Source organism: Hyalella azteca, unplaced genomic scaffold (assembly GCF_000764305.2).
Source record: "Hyalella azteca isolate HAZT.00-mixed unplaced genomic scaffold, Hazt_2.0.2 contig1343, whole genome shotgun sequence".
Classification (NCBI taxonomy): Eukaryota; Metazoa; Arthropoda; class Malacostraca; order Amphipoda; family Hyalellidae; genus Hyalella; species Hyalella azteca.
The window spans coordinates 56,782-72,750 of NW_025931664.1; the positions used below are offsets into that span (position 1 = coordinate 56,782).

The window sequence follows — 15,969 nt, forward strand, 5'->3', positions numbered from 1 at the left end:
CGTAAGTACTTACGCTCTATTTTCTTGTCTATGATTGGTGGATTTTGCTTGAAAGGCCGTCAATGATTGGCTGATGAACTTACGATCTCATGTACTTAAGGCCGCTACGTGTACTTAGGCCGCTACGTGTACTTAGGCCGCTGCGTGTACTTAAGGCCGCTACGTGTACTTAGGCCGCTACGTGTACTTAGGCCGCTGCGTGTACTTAGGCCGCTGCGTGTACTTAAGGCCGCTGCGTGTAGTTAGGCTGCTACGTGTACATAAGTTGCTAAGTGTACTAAAATTTTTATTGTCGAAGCCGGAACCGGACTTGCGGAATTCAGACAACATTTAAACGATTCAATAAAAGATACCAGTACAATTGAATTTTTAAAAATGTTCATATAAACCTTTCATGATCAATATTGATATAATAATAATAATGGCGGTTTCTGCATTTATTATACCGTTCAGAACTGTCTCCTATTTTTTTCATCGCGGAACATTCACAGCTTGCTACGGTCCCGAACACGCAACTCACTGCTCCAATTTTGCAATGTTTTACTACCCGGCCTCATCGCACATTCTAACCAGAAACTGTCACATTTAGCTGGGATCGAACCCGCACCTCTCTGCTTCAATCCTGGTACTCTGAACTGTAACCACTGGGCCACCCAGTGGTTACAGAGAATAATGATGGAAAATTCAAAGGATAATAATGGAAGCATATTTTAAATGTTTATTATGCTACAATAAAATGCAAACTTAAAAATCGAACTCTTCATCCTTACTCGTCAAATAAATTCGAGAAACATACTGTCCTCATTAACGCCTTCAATATACGCTTTGGGAGGTTCGTATACATAATTATGCTTCTTTTAAGGGATTCAAAGAATCTTGAGAGATTCGTTAAGACATCTTCTGATTAAAATTTTCCCAAAAATTATTTGATTTTTGTGTCTCATTTTCCATGTGTAGTCCTGCCAGCCTCTAAAACAACTGCTATGGTTGCGAGCAAGATGAAAGTCAGGAAAGAATGGGAAATAACAGATCATACTATGCACCCATCCGCAAAAAGGTGAACATCTGATCGTACTATGTACCCATCCGAAAGAAGTCTGTAGGGTGATGGTACATCGGTATATCCGTTTCAGCTGTACCCATCTGAAATGTGTATCACATCACCATCCATGACGTCAACATCTATCTTCTTCCTCCCTGCCCTTCATCGCTGAATTGTCGAAACTGACATTCAGCGTCCCTCACGTCGGTTGTTACGATGACATGAACCACGATACTGCTGATTTGTCCCTCGGAAGACGTCGCTGTGACCACAAGAGAGTTGCTCATCGACTTGATGTTGGACACGAAATGACTTTCAGGATTGTTATTATAGGGGTAATGATTAGAACTTTGTGTCCTCGAGGCGTTCACAAACTGATAGAAGGCGTTGATCCTTGTAGGTATATCGACGTACAACACCAAATTAGCCGACTTCTTGCTCTTCACTCGAACGCTGTGGGAAGAGAGAGGTGTTGATGTACCTTACCACCTTATGGCCCATTACCAACTTATGGTGCCTTACCATCTTATGGTACCTTACAACCCTTATGTTACCTTACCGCCTTATGATGCAGTACTACCTCATGGTGCCTTACAACACTCATGGTACCTTACCCCCTTATGGTACCTTACGATCTTATTTTACCTTAACACCTCATGGAACCTTACCACCTTATAGTACCTTACAACCTTATGGTACATTACTACCTTGTGGTAGCTTACCACCTTATGATACCTTACAACCCTTATGGCACTTTACCACCATATGGTACCTTGCCACTTTATATCTCAAAAGCATACTATCTTATGGTATCTTAACACCTTATGGTACCTTATAGGGGCGCAACCGTAGGCAACAAATTTTATTCTAAAATAAGCCGTGGAGCCAACGCCCAGCCTCACTATGCGTTAACTTTACTCAGACTTTTAGAACTAGAAGCCACAGACTACATACGCTTGAACTCCGTAATCCAGACAAGCAACACACCGCCATAGAGAATGGCGCCGTAGGTCTTCAGCCACTGCTTAAGCATGCTCGCTCATAAGCAGGCAGTTCCTACTTCGGCCTAACCTCCTCTGGCCTAACCTATTCACGCTGTCCTGGCTCACAACCTTCTTGCAGCCAATGACTGGCTCTACCAGTGCACTTGGGCCGCCTTTCTAACTTCTTGCAGCTAATGAGGTTAGGCTAGGTTCGCTCAGGTTTGTTTTGGTTGGAGAAATGTTGGTTGCAACCTGTGTATGATCGGCCTGAAGAGGATAGGCCGGAAGAGGTTTAGCCAGGTGCAGTATTGCTATGCATTCTTTTATAACATGCTTAAGTTGTGTCTGTGGACATCCGGCATTGTGTCTTTGAACACTTGCCTTCATAGGCTGTTATGCCCTCTAGCGTTTTTACATACGGTAAGAACTATGAACTAAGTGTGAAGTTTGGCAAAGCTGGCCGCTGGGATGCGCCGCCCTTATAGCACAATCTAATGGTACCTTACCAATTAACTTGCATTACCACACTTTCCTCCTCGTCGGAATCCAAGCTCTGGTTTTGGTGCTACGATGTCGACAGGAAATAGCTTAATAATCAAGTGCACAACCTGCTTGGCTTTAAGGTTATATTCGAAGAAAAAGTTATTTGTGCTCCCAGATCACACACGGAATCACTAAAAAGTAAATATGGTTCTTTGTGAATGCATTTTGCTCGATACACATGTAAGTTTCATTTTGAGCAGTATATTATAAGAAATTAGGCATCTTTCAAAATGCATACAAAAGAGAACGTATAAAATTGGCTGTATCGTGATTCCATTTAGACTCTCACCTTCTCCGAGGTAATCTAATGGAGTACCCCAGAGCGTCAGCAGCGCTCAGGGCAAAGGTGTCGTCCGAGTCAGCGGTGTTGAAGAGGCTGAAGTGAACCGGGAGTTTGGTCCCTGGTTTGCCCCACACCTCGCGTCCGCTGTTCAGGCTCAAGCGAGACTCGCACGGCTTCACTAGCTGCTGACTTATGCGGACAAGCTCTCGGCCTGTTCCGGCAGTATGGGATTATTCAATAGTTCTTATATTCAATATCGATCCAGCTGGGGAACCTGCTCATTTCCAATGTATCAGTCAACTTAGAAAGGGATTGTCCTGCCTCATGTCATCCTATCCTTTAGGATACATTAATATGTTCAGTTAAAGCCCCTACCGAATTCATCCTCCTTTTCGCGATGGTACGTGATTAGTCAGCAGAAATTTTTTGTGAAGAGTTTTGATTATTCAAGGTGATAAGTAGAACTAATTATGCAGAATTCATATTCATTTACAATTTTAATTAGCGAGCATATAATACATTTTTGCATTATGTGTTGGCTATAATTGTTCATACTCGTATGAAATATTCCGAAAAGTTATTTCACATGAAACTTACCCAGTTATTTCAGGAAGAAGACCACGAATATCGTTACCTGTGTTTTTATTCACTTAAAAGGTTTTATAACAACATGGATATCAAAAGAATTCATCTATGAAAAAGCTTTATAATACTAGCACATACGACCAGGTTATTACAAACATGTACTGTTCTACTAACGCAATCAACGTCAAATTCCCGCCACTGTTTTTCTTATCGATTCTTCAATTAATTATAATTTATCTATCACCGTCAGAGTCCTGTAGTAAGTTCATCAGCCAATCATTGACGGCCTTTCAAGCAAAATCCACCAATCATAGACAAGAAAATAGTGCGTAAGTACTTACGTTCACTTAGCGAGTTTTACCTGTTCTACTAACGCAATCGACGTCAAATTCCCGCCACTGTTTTTCTTATCGATTCTTCAATTAATTATAATTTATCTCTCACCGTCAGAGTCCTGTGCACTGTAGACGACGCTGAACGGCCCCTGTGGCATGGCGCTGGAGTCGTTGAGTATGACGAATGTGTTGGGACGCGGCGACGCGGTTGGTAGCGGAAAGGCGTGGGCGGAGTCTGGGCTGGCGTGGGGTGTCAACTCTACGGAGGTGACGCTCCGTAAACTGGCCGTGTCGGTATCAGACACGACCACGTCAATGAACTCGTGCATACCTGGCACAAGTGAAAATGTGTCTGTTATGCAATAATGTAGAATTATATCCTCGTATCATACAATCTGATGCTTCTTCCACTCTACCAACCTCTCATTCAACTTCATTAGGTCACTAACCGAACTAGTACCTTTGTCATTGGGCTGTATGACCCACGCTTTCTCTTGTAGGACTAACCTGGAGTGATGGGATGTGACAAACGTTGCAATGACGGATAGGGGCTATGTACGTCTGCGTGGTAGAACGTTGGGAAAACGTCCAACGTTGAAGATGCAGTTACAATGACTGACCCTACGTTTCTTGGGCGATACGTCAAAGTAATATGTTTCAATTTTCCCGTCCAAGTTAACTTTAAGATGTTAAACGCTCCACCCACATTATACTGCAGACAGAAATGAGAAAGTGAGGTACGAAAATTTTTGAGATCCATATGTTCAAAATTGTTCATACGTTAGAGAATAGGAAAGATTGAAATGAAATCAAAACCAGAGTACAGAGCAAGATAGAAATGCTTTCGGACACCGAAAGTTGAACCTAAAAGGGACGTCAGCGCCTGATTTACGTACTCCCCGAGTTCTGGACGGCATCTCTGGCAGTGGCGGGCCCGAATCCGAATTTTGTAGTGGAGGTAGACGTAAAAGCTTTCAAATTAGCTTGCTGTTATGTAGTGAGACGAACGTAGAGAGTACTACCGAATGTAAATAGAATTGTTTATGGCCTGACGTATACGTGTGTGATTGGCTATGAGTATAGGGTAAATGATAATTGAAAAAACTCCATCATCACCCGAACCCTCTTTCTTCATCTCTCAATACTTCACTTCATCTCTCAATAGATTTCCGGAGAATTCATACATCATGCTGAATTATTTTAATTTAAAAAAGTATGTGAAATATAGAGATTTTGGAAAGCGGAAATCGTGAGTACAACAGGTTAAGAGACTCTATGTTTAAGGGGAGCGTCTAGGGACAACTTTATCTCGGTTATTTACAGACGGATCGATTCGAAATTTGGTACACGCATGTAAACGGAATTCTAAGACTTTTCTTCGTGTGAATTTTTCGAAAAAAATGAAAGAAAACGTGAAATTCTTAGAAAACGGCCAAAAAGAGGGTACTTTAGAAATCCTATCTCCTCCTAGGATTTCCAAACTACAACATTGATACACATATCATTCGATGCGTAAAGACCATATCTAAAAACGTCAATGAGCGGTTTTTTGTATTTCTCATTTTTGTGGGTGTGGGAGCATTTTTCCGATATTTTTCGAAGTTTTTTTATTTTACCCCCGCCTTCCCCCACTTTTTGCAAAATAAAATCCGAACTATAACAAAATTGGAAAAACGACCAAGTGACGTTTGCAGATCTTTCCTTTCCAAATCGAATGGTATATGTCTCATTGATGTAGCTTCAAAACTGTTGGAGGAAATAAGATTGCCGTGAGAGAGGTTTTCAGCTTTGGCAACTTTTCAGTAGAGGCAAAAAACCGCCACGCGGCACGTAAAGGTACGTAACGTAGCCTAGATCCCAAAAGTAAGCATCAACTCACTTCAAAGTCAGTCATCGGTGCATGGAGCCGCTAAATGAACACCATCTCGCGTGCTGTCTGTGAGGTTACTGAGCTCTAGCCGAATGATGCACATTTTATAGTTAATTTCCCCCTTTGGAATTACTGAAGGCCCCCCACCCCCTTCTCCCCTTACGGGATCTGTTGTGAACGCATAAATCAATGTACAGAGATGGTTCTAATACCATTCGATGCGGCAGAATGTAAGCTTTAAGACGAGTATAAGAACTGGAGAATGTCATAATTGGCCGCTTGACATCAGACGATCCCTTTTATGGTGCCCGCCCGAGTAATTTCCGCCTTAACTTTACTGAAGGGGCCCGGACACCTCCCCCATTACGGGATCTGTTGCGAATGCATAAATCAACGTACAGAGATGGTTCTAGTACCGTTCGATGCGTCAGAAAGTAAGCTTTAAGATGAGCCTAAAAACCGGAAAAGGCAACATTTCAACCTTTGGTCCTAGACGCTCCCCTTAAAGTTTATGAGGTTAAGAGACTCTATGCTCATGCTGTGCCGATAATGGTTGCTATAACTAATACTACACTATATTAAAATGATTTATTATATTGTTTGCTAAATTTTGGCCGATGGGTCGGCAGTTGCAAGTAGGAGAAGAAATGTTGGACACGTGGCCGATGCTGGTATAAGTAGAAGAAAGTGGAAAATGAGAGACATTTTCCGTATTTTAGAGAAGGATATTGTCTCTCGCAATTGCACATAAAATATGGGTCCTGTGGACCCTCAATCATCTCGCAAAAAAGATGTAGATATATTATATTAACATATTAATATCTAATATTAATCTTTAGTGTTACCATGGTCCCGGCAGGAGTGACATAACTTTTGTAACTGTTCGAATATGTCCTCTGTAAATTGTTCGATGCATCAAGCAAGTTCGAAGACGGTCCTGGAAATGTGAGAAAACACTAGAATTTTTTATTTCATCCAGAATAAAAACGATCGGTGGAATATAAAACAAAGCAATGACGTCAATGATGTATTTTTACTGGAAAAGATCTGGGGTATGTTGATTCGAGAAGGCAAAAAAATGTTATCAATATGCTTTACGTTAGACAATAATTTTCTGTTTCGGGATATTGTTCAATGGGATTAAATTCATGAGGTTCCGAAAAGCGCGCTGGTCTGCTATCACTGAATTTAGCTCTCTACCGCCGTATGTCACTCTCCGGGAACATAACTATCAAATTCAATTATACGTTAATTAAAGTTGTCGTAGGGGGCGGCAACCATCAGTGCAAGTCATTTTGCGCTCACTAGAACGTATCTTTTTTTGGAAATTAGGCGCGTGACAATATTGCTCCGGTTACTCGTGGCAGGAGGTAGAGGGTTCAGAGGGGCCCCCTCTGAAACGATACCTTCATTACATCATTACGCTTGATTAAGAAATGTTTTAAATTAATTTATGCTACTCTACCGGGTACATTGGAATGGAAATCAGGCCCATGTAGCAAGATTCTATCCAGTTTGAAAAGAGCACTTTCAAAATTTGGGGTCATCACATTTTGTAAATATTCTTGCCATGAAGAAATATACATTAAAAATCAGGTAGATTTTGTCCAAATAGCTATATGTCGTTTATCTAATGTGGTTATCGTGCCACAGTTTGGCCCGGCAAAAAAGCGTATAAATTTTACGGCCGCTCTCTGCTTATGCTGTGAGTAAGATAGTGTGTCACTATTGGGACATTCATTTTTTATGAGCGCTAATATACCCACCTCCATCCAACGTCACTGTGGCCATGGCAAAAGCGCCGTAGAGCGCGACGCGTAAAGCTCTGACGCGGTTGTCAACTGTCATGTTGACGATCTTAGCGGTGGACCCGGCTATGTCACGGTACAACTGAACCTGGACATAGGGCAAGGGCCATACAATGAAAAGACATTTAACAACCTAAGTACACATATCGGCCGATTTCTTGTCTTTGATCGATGGGTTTAGCTTGAGAAGACGTCTGTGATTGGTTTACAGAGTTACAAACTCAAAACATTTTTTTGGAAGTCAGGCCCCAGAAGTCATTTCGATAAGCTCAGTTGTCAGACTCGGCCGTAGCCGCCGTAGAGTCTGGAACGAACCCTACATGTACCGTCAACGTTTGTGTGTTTGAAACCTAGCGTCTCAAATATATATCAACCAAGCCTGAGAAGGAAATCCTGGTTCAAAAATTAAAATTTGATTTTGAATTGGTGTACATAAGATTAATGGAAAAAGGCGCAAAATAGTTTTATAACATTTTTAAACGAGAGTCAAATAGGAGTTTTATGTTTCGTTTAAGTGCGGTTTTGAACGGGTTTACCTACCTAGCATTTCTAGACTTTATTTCTACAAACAGGGTTTAGGAAGACGAGGAATACGAAATAAATTCTGTAACGAACACATCTTTGTGTTGACTTTCAAATGGAAATTGTACATTATTACTTTCCACTTATCATTTCACGTCACGTTTTATCAGAATTGAAAAAATGCCGTCTCAGTCAAGTCTGCTATAGAGATGCTAACCTGTTCTCAATAAACATTTGTCAACATTATAGATGGTTTCTAGATGAAGAGAAATTAGCGGTTACAGAAAGTGACTCACTTCACCCTCAAAAAAACTCTCCGAGAGTGGGGAGAGAGCTTTCGTAATATCAGCAGTAGACGGGACATCTATGATGTGCCCTCCTGTCACCAAGGCCACTTCTGTCAGAACCTGGTAGACCCGACTTGCTGAGAGGGGCTGGACCTCCCCTCTTCCACCGTCAGGTCTCTGGGGTGTATCACTTGTGTCGCCCGAACCCAACATATCTAGTGTTGAGTTAGGTTCACTATATGAGTTCCAGGTGTTGGAAACTAATTTTTCTGTTCGACCAACCACCAGTGGTGTTACCTGCGAAAAAAGTGAGTGATATAATCTCCCATCGTTGGACGTTACTCAGGAACACGTCTTTGTTGCCAATGGGTGAGATAAATTTCAGTCTGACGTCCACTCACGCAATATGACACGAGTGGGCGAGTTGCTTGGTACCAAACCTATTCACCAGGCACCTATTCACCGTTAAGTTTTTAAATGTTAGTTAGTTTATAAATACCAGAGGCTAGGTTGTCTGAATCATCGAAACTTCTTGGAATTTCGTAAATAATTTAAACAGGTAGTCCGCTAGCCTCATTTTAGCAGAGTTTAGACAAGTGTGCGTCCAACGTGTACGGAGTGTAAATATTGAACCACATGACTTTTCGAGCCCTTTTCAAGGGGCTTGGATGTTGTTGCATACACCTACCTTTGGTAGCTCCCATTCATAAACAATAAAACATTATTTTAACCTAATTGAAACATAATGAACACCATTAATGAAATTGGTGACGGGAACGGGAAGCAAGCCGTCTCGACTGTAGGGGCTTTCAGCGTTGCCAAGATGGTGCGTTTTGGCTGGAGTTCATATAACAGAACTAGGTCTGTCTCTTATACACATCTAGATGTGTATAAGAGACAGGAACACTCCCGTTGCTCCTCTCACTGCTCAAAGAAATATTTCAATGAATCTCTAGAAGTTTACTCATATCATAAAAATATTATATACTTTACTGAAAATTAAACTTTGATTCGAAGAAAGACGTGAAATATAGTCTTCTCATCATCTTACTCAACTGAATAACATTAATGCTCCGGTCAAATCATTGAGACAAGACTGACCCTTTCGGACATCTTTCACTTATATTATTAATGTCCACACTACATTGACATGGTTTTGAGCCAGGCTACTAGTACTGGTATTGTAACGACACTCACAGGTCAAGTACTGAATATTTTGGTAATGAATACATCTTCGTAAACAAAATGACACTCTTTCTTACCCACAGTTCGAGTAGAAAGCGAACAGCGATGCAAAATGTGCTTTTCTATTTGGAAAATGAACCTTTTATTGCTTTGAGAGCAAGACTCATTGCTAATGATTCAAAACTCATCAACACATGGTCAAGGACTTGTGAGGATACGTTTCAGTGATGATTTGCCTAGGCTCAACTCAACTCATAGGATCAGAACTAAAAAAATCATGAACATTTGTTCTTGGACTCATGAGTATCGGGTTCGAGACTCACGAGTATTGGAATACATCACGAAGATGTACTCCTCAGGCTCGAGACGGTAGCTAGTTGAGTACGAGGGTTGCTTATCGACTGGGTTGCTCCAGGTGGTTAAGGGTAAATTAATTCCGCTATCTGTGACAATGGCCACAGGTGGTCTCCAGTGCAGAGACAGAAGATGGCTGAACAGCTGGTTGCCCACTGCACGTCTGAGCTCGTTGAGGTAGTGCGAGGTGGCCTGTAGTTGGACAAATTCAGATTTTACCCGGTAGCGATCAGCTTTACGTATATGGTGACTTTCAAATTGACGTTTATTGTTGATGTATGAAGCTCATTTGTGCAAATAAGAAATGGTGAAATTTTTGGCTATTTTCTTTACTTTTAAATTCCTGGTAAATTTGCGACTTAAGCAGCCAAGTGATTTTAATACTTATTACCGACCAGCTTTACATATATGGTGACTTTCAAATTAACTTTTATAGTTGATGTACGAAGCTCATTTGTGCAATGGGACTAATTTGTCGTCTTTAATTTTAGGTTGCGCTTATTTGTGCAATGGGGCAAATTTTTCGTCTTTAATTTTAGGTTGCACTATGACCAGGTGGTCAAATATGTTAAATTTCAGAAATTTGTTTAATTAATACATTCTAGCTATGTTGCATCTTACAATGTGGTATTTTGCACTCGCGAGAAAGTAGGACCCTAAAGTTTTGAAGCGATATAGAAAACCAAATTTACACGGAGCTTACTTAACGCTTAAAAACAACGTTTTCGATGAATATAAGGATGAATTTACTCATATCAAACTTTTAGATTAAACCCTCTCAACTTCGGGACGAACACTGACCTGCGCAGCGAGTGTTGCAGCTCTGTCGTGCAGGTCGGGACGGGGACTGAAGCAGGCTGACGGCAGGTCTTTGCTGATGCCTTCCTCCACTCTTTGAGTCCGTCCCACCTGGCGAGGTGGCAGCTGACATTTGCCTGTTGAAGAAGGAGGAATTATCTCTAACAAAATTTAATGGCAGGCCTGAATCTGCATTTGTCCGGCTTCATTTTCCATGTATCGTCTATAAAATGTCAATTATAACCTGTAATCAGGTTGCCAAAAGTTTCAACTTTTTATTACAGTGATTCTTTTATACATAATACTTCTGCTGCACTTTGATTATGCTTTTAGTCAATATTTCATTTATCCAGGCAAAGTGCTGCAAAGCTCTTGACTCATGCGTTTGCAAGTTAGGTATATTTGAGAGTTATTCAGTCATATACTGACTTTCACCTACCAATATGTGGGCAAATTAGAAAAATATGGTTCTACTACATTGGAATTTATTATATTATCGTTTCTGCACATAGATAATGTTAATAGTCTGATCCATGTACATTGTAAACGAGGTATTATGGTAAGATTATTTTAGTTGAGTTACCTCTCGCGGACGAATTTTGTGTGCTCAGTGTGACTGGATCAGGGTCCAAACACTTTGACCACAATTCAGAGAGCAAAATTTAGGTTAGTAAGATTATGTAGTAGTTGTGGAGATATCTCGCTAGTCTAACCGACTGACAGGGGGCGTTTGGTTTAACGAGGCGTAAGTAAAAGATTCTCTAAGACTAAGTACGGCGTAGGCGGACTAATACGACGCGGTTCTTGGTTAGTCCCAGCCGCTGGCAGTGCTCTGGTGCGGCTCGCATGCGTATAGTTTGTGCCTCTCGTGTCGAGGGGGTTAATGCCTTCCGCACTTTAGAGTAAACGGCTCTTGGCATCTCGGCTCGGCTAGTACTCTTTCATTTGTCATCTAACTCTTCTGCGTCTTGGTATGGCTTGTACCCATATCACTCGCTTTTTTCAGCAGTGTACTGGTGTTCGAATTTTCGTAAATCTGCCGCAAATGTCCGCATCGCTTCAGAATTTGAAGGACAGCGACTGAGCAGCTTGAAAACATTGCATGACTTGTTTTGGTCAACTTTTCTCATACTCTCAGTACACACTTGCCATACTCTCACGACACACTTGTCATACTCTCATGACACACTTGTCATACTCTCAGGACACACTTGTCATACTCTCAGGACACACTTGAACGCCAAACATCGCGCCACCAATCACGCCACACGCAATGCCACACATCGCGCCACACATCACGCCACATCATCCATCAGAGTTTCCACGCCACACCTCACGTCGCACATTACGCCACACATCAAGCCACACCGTATGACCTTATGGTGAGTGTAAAACTTCTCAATCCATGGTCAAGCTGATGCACCGCCTTCGTCGTCCTCCGTCTTCGAGTCGTCGTCGGATGTAACGTTGAACGTGTTCCATCTATTTGCCCTCCTTTGGGCCAGCTGACGCAAGATGCTGTTGCTTGTCACTTGCTGAGGGTAATTTCCCATAACTGAACAATCCGGGATCTTCTTCAGAAACTTATCCAGTTTTCTCTTGAAAATCGCAAGGATGAACTCCCCTCCTTCTCCGGTTGGTAGGGGGGCTCAGACTGGTGAGATGGTAACTGGTAGGAGTGGGGCTCAGAGGGTGAGAGTTGGGTTTCGGCCTATGGCAGAGTTAGGGCTGGGGGAAAGGAGAGGGGGGCATGGGAAAGGAGGGGATGAGGCTGGAGGGAAGGAAGTGGGGATGGCCGTACTGGGAATGATTGTATGCCCAACGTTTATTGCTGACTAAAGCTTTATTTTACTCACAGTGTATTTATCTCCGCATTCTTTCTGAACGCAGTGTTTGCACTCACTTATCCAGTCTCACGAGGTAGTACAACGGAAGCTCTGTGCACTGCAGGTGGATAAACGAACGGCATTTGTGGCATTGAACAGCTAATGGTGCTTTAAAAGACATACGGCAGATTGCACATGAACTACCCTTAGTGGGCTCAATCACAAAACATTTTGCCATAATGCCTTTTTTAATTCGTTTATTTAATAACTAATTATTTGCGCCTATCACACTTTGGTTTCGCTGATCCACTTCTTTATTGAAAAAACAACTATTTTGATTTTCAACTTGAATGGGGGAATTTGAGTTAGGTTTAATCAAGTAAATCCGAAACCGAAATTTTGTCTCGGTTTGCCGGTCGACAAAAATTACAAAATTTTGAAGTATTAGACTGGTCTGAACACTTCCAACTGGCTTCAACACTTCCAGAGGCTTAATGAGTTTCCTGATCTACCACGATCACTTCACTGGATTTATAACACGTGAGCTCAGATTTGAAAATAGCACAACCAGCTCAAAACTCAAAAATTATAACTCAGTACTCACTGCAGTGAGTGACAGAGAGCGCATTTTCTCGTCGACGAAAACATAAAGTCACGGACGGACGGACAGACGGACATGGCGAGCACAATAGTGAATTTTTTTCATAAATGAGAACATGCGCTAAAAACGACGTACATTCTGGCCCGCGGCAATAAATTTCACTCGGAGCGACGCACGTCCTGCAACCACCACGTCCAGAATGGAACTGCAACATGCCGAAAAGGAACACACGTCACACATCACGCCACGTGCCTGACAGTGGTATAGTTTCCATGGCTGCTAGGTAGTCTGATGTCAGTATGCCTGATGTCAGCACAGTGTCTGTCAGGCCACCGCTACAGTCAGTCCCGGTCTGACGACATCAGAAAAATATTTCTTTTAATTGGACAATATTAATAGTTAAAAATTGTCAAAAATGACTTTTCAATAATAATTAATAGGTAAGAAGGATGATAAGTTTCCATAGTTAAAGAAAAGAAAAATATCAATAACTTAATTAAACGGGAACAAATTTTATCTGCATGGAAATTAACGATAACGATAATAAATGAAAATGGCAGGTATTAAATGAGGCTTGGTAATAGGTTCCGTTGCGATAGGATTTTTTTTCAGTTATTTCTAATTTTTTTTTCATTCCATAATTATAAGGAGGTTCCGTTGTGATAGGGTTTTTTTCATGCAGAGTCAAATTAGAGTTAAATGAATTTAGTTTTAAGATCATTTGTTGCTTGAACCGTAAAAGAACCAAGCGTTTTATGAAAAAGAAAATTCAATAAAAATCCATGAGAAATTTTCCTGTTTTTAAAAGCATTTTTATTCGTTTATAATTCCTGACGACTCAACAATTAAAAGGGTCAGCCCACACTCAGATAAATCAGTGAGACTATTAAAATAGCTATTCACTTCTTTGCTCCTTGTGTGAGTCATCCTGACCTAGTGTGGCCCGGCAAAATGATGTATCAGTGCTACGTTCGCGCCTACTGTCAAGTGCTGTGGTTAAAAAATTATGTCATAATTTGGACAAAATGCTCGAACATTTCTGTGCGCTCGGCGCCTCACAGGATGGCAGGGGGTGCAGGTCTCCTCGTCGAAGCGGGCAACTTCTGGCAAGGTTCCCCCTGGAAGTCCTGGGGGGGGGGAGGGAGGGAATCCATTAAATCCGATGGTTTTATGGTCATTACTTCACTTTGCCATGAAAAGTCACTCAAGAGTAATTTTAAAACATCAATCAAGGCAAAGAACATAAACGCATGAAGTCCCTAGTCACCCTACAGCTTCGGCAAGACATGGCCACATAACAGCCACAGCAAGACTTAGCCCCCTACAGCCACAGCAAGACTTAGCCCCCTACAGCCACGGCAAGACCTGGCCATCCAACAGCCACGGTACGACATAGCCACCAACAGCCATGGCAAGACCCTCCTACAGCCCCGGCAAGACCTGCCACCCTTCAGCCCCGGCAAGACCTGGCCACCCCACAGCCACGACATGACCTGGCCACCCTACAGCCCCGGCAAGACTTGCCATCCCACAGCCACAAGACCTGGCCACCCTTTAGCAACGACAAGACATAGACTCGTCCAGTAACGTTTAAAATCATCCCCACCGAGGCACGGTGCAAAGGATCTTATTTCCATTATTCAGAAACCCAAACTGACCTAAGTCTTCAAGGATGGAGTCGTGACCCAGCTCTATCCAGTTGGAGTGGGCGTAGAAATCCTGTAGGGCGGCAAGGGACGTCCCCAGCAGGTACCTCGTTGCTGTCACGTCGAAGGACTTCAACGCCCCGACCAGCCGCCCCCACCGCGCCTGCAGCACCGCGTGCGACGTCTCGAACTGCTCGTTGTTGAAGTGGTACCTTGTGGTGGAGGTGGTAGTGCATGGTGAGTTGCCTCATGTGGAAGAAGTGGAGGTGGTAGTGCATGTTGAGTGGTTCCATGTGGAAGAAGTGGTGGTGGTAGTGCAAGGTGAGTGGTCCCATGTGGAAGAAGTGGTGGTGGTAGTGCATGGTGAATGGTTCCATGTGGGAGAAATGGAGGTGCTAGTACATGGTGAGTGGTTCATCATAGTACATGGTGAGTGGTTCATCATCCCCTAAGAAGTGGGTTTGGTAGTGCATGGTAAGTGGTCCCATGTGGAAAAAGTGGTGGTGCTAAATTGTGGCAACTGTTCAAGTGATTGTGAAGAGGTGCCTGAGTTTGTAATAACGCGTGGTGACTGAGTAGCACCCTTTGAGGGGGTTGTTGATTGTACTTTTAACGTCATATAACGGAATAATATCATAAACGCTCTTCGAAAACTTAATAAAGTGTATCTCAAGTTGGACGAACACTCTTATGTCATTAGCATAGGTAGGTGACTCATTGAATTCGGAATCCTGCCCACTCGAATTATTTGTAAACCACTAACTCGTATTTGCCACTCACATTGGTTGAAAACTCAACAACCGGCTCGTTCCCTCGCCACTTACATAGGCTGGGTGCCCATGCCTCCCTCGTGGGTTTCAGCAGCAGCGTCAGCGATGTCCTGCAGGGCACGCTGGAGACGCTTGGTAGACGGGTGTGAATTCCCATAGCCATATTCATATTGGTTATATGCCCTGTAGGCCTCCTCCAGCGTCATGTCCAGGCTGTAGCTGCCCCCGCGGTAGTTCACACTGTCCTGGAGCGAGCGGTACAGTTATGCAATATTAATGGCGCCAGAGTTTACTAGGCCGAATATGAATGGGTCTTACATGAATGAATGAAAAATGAACGGAAAATGAATGGAATATGAATTCACACAGCAAAATTAATGGTTCACACTGTCCAAATAGTGACAATCTTTCTCACCCACACGACGAACAGTAAGCGGATTTGACCTGTTTACGGACCAAACTAGGTAGTGGTGAATCACTATTTGGACAAGTCTCGCGTATTTTTCTGAGTGTGGCCTGTGTCCGGTGTCA

At 42.5% G+C, this 15,969-nt stretch overlaps 2 protein-coding genes across 2 annotated transcripts; both read right to left on the reverse strand.

The window, feature by feature from the left end:
- Positions 1-705: 705 nt before the first annotated feature.
- LOC108667816 lies at positions 706-8,551 on the reverse strand. Its single transcript, XM_018154886.2, has 7 exons — positions 8,268-8,551; positions 7,408-7,537; positions 6,487-6,578; positions 4,279-4,483; positions 3,881-4,102; positions 2,858-3,062; positions 706-1,495 (listed from the first exon to the last, which is right to left on the reverse strand). Exons 1-7 carry the CDS (start codon positions 8,469-8,471, stop codon positions 1,183-1,185), a joined length of 1,371 nt encoding a protein of 456 aa, XP_018010375.1. The 5' UTR covers positions 8,472-8,551; the 3' UTR covers positions 706-1,182.
- Positions 8,552-9,138: 587 nt separating this feature from the next.
- Positions 9,139-15,683, reverse strand: LOC108667814 (von Willebrand factor A domain-containing protein 7; the record flags this gene model as incomplete). The annotated part of the gene is given in 7 exon segments (XM_018154884.1): positions 9,139-9,182; positions 9,767-9,989; positions 10,599-10,732; positions 13,275-13,374; positions 14,082-14,149; positions 14,681-14,880; positions 15,493-15,683. Coding segments are annotated over 7 exon segments (921 nt in total).
- Positions 15,684-15,969: the final 286 nt, after the last annotated feature.

Coding starts and splice junctions, on each gene's coding strand:
- LOC108667816 (XM_018154886.2), bottom strand. CDS start 8,471: ATGTTGGGTTCGGGCGACACAAGTGATACACCCCAGAGACCTGACGGT. Junction 4,103..4,278: donor GTCACATCCCATCACTCCAG/GTTAGTCCTACA, acceptor CACTTGTGCCAG/GTATGCACGAGTTCATTGAC. Junction 1,496..2,857: donor ATTAGATTACCTCGGAGAAG/GTGAGAGTCTAA, acceptor CTCTTCCCACAG/CGTTCGAGTGAAGAGCAAGA.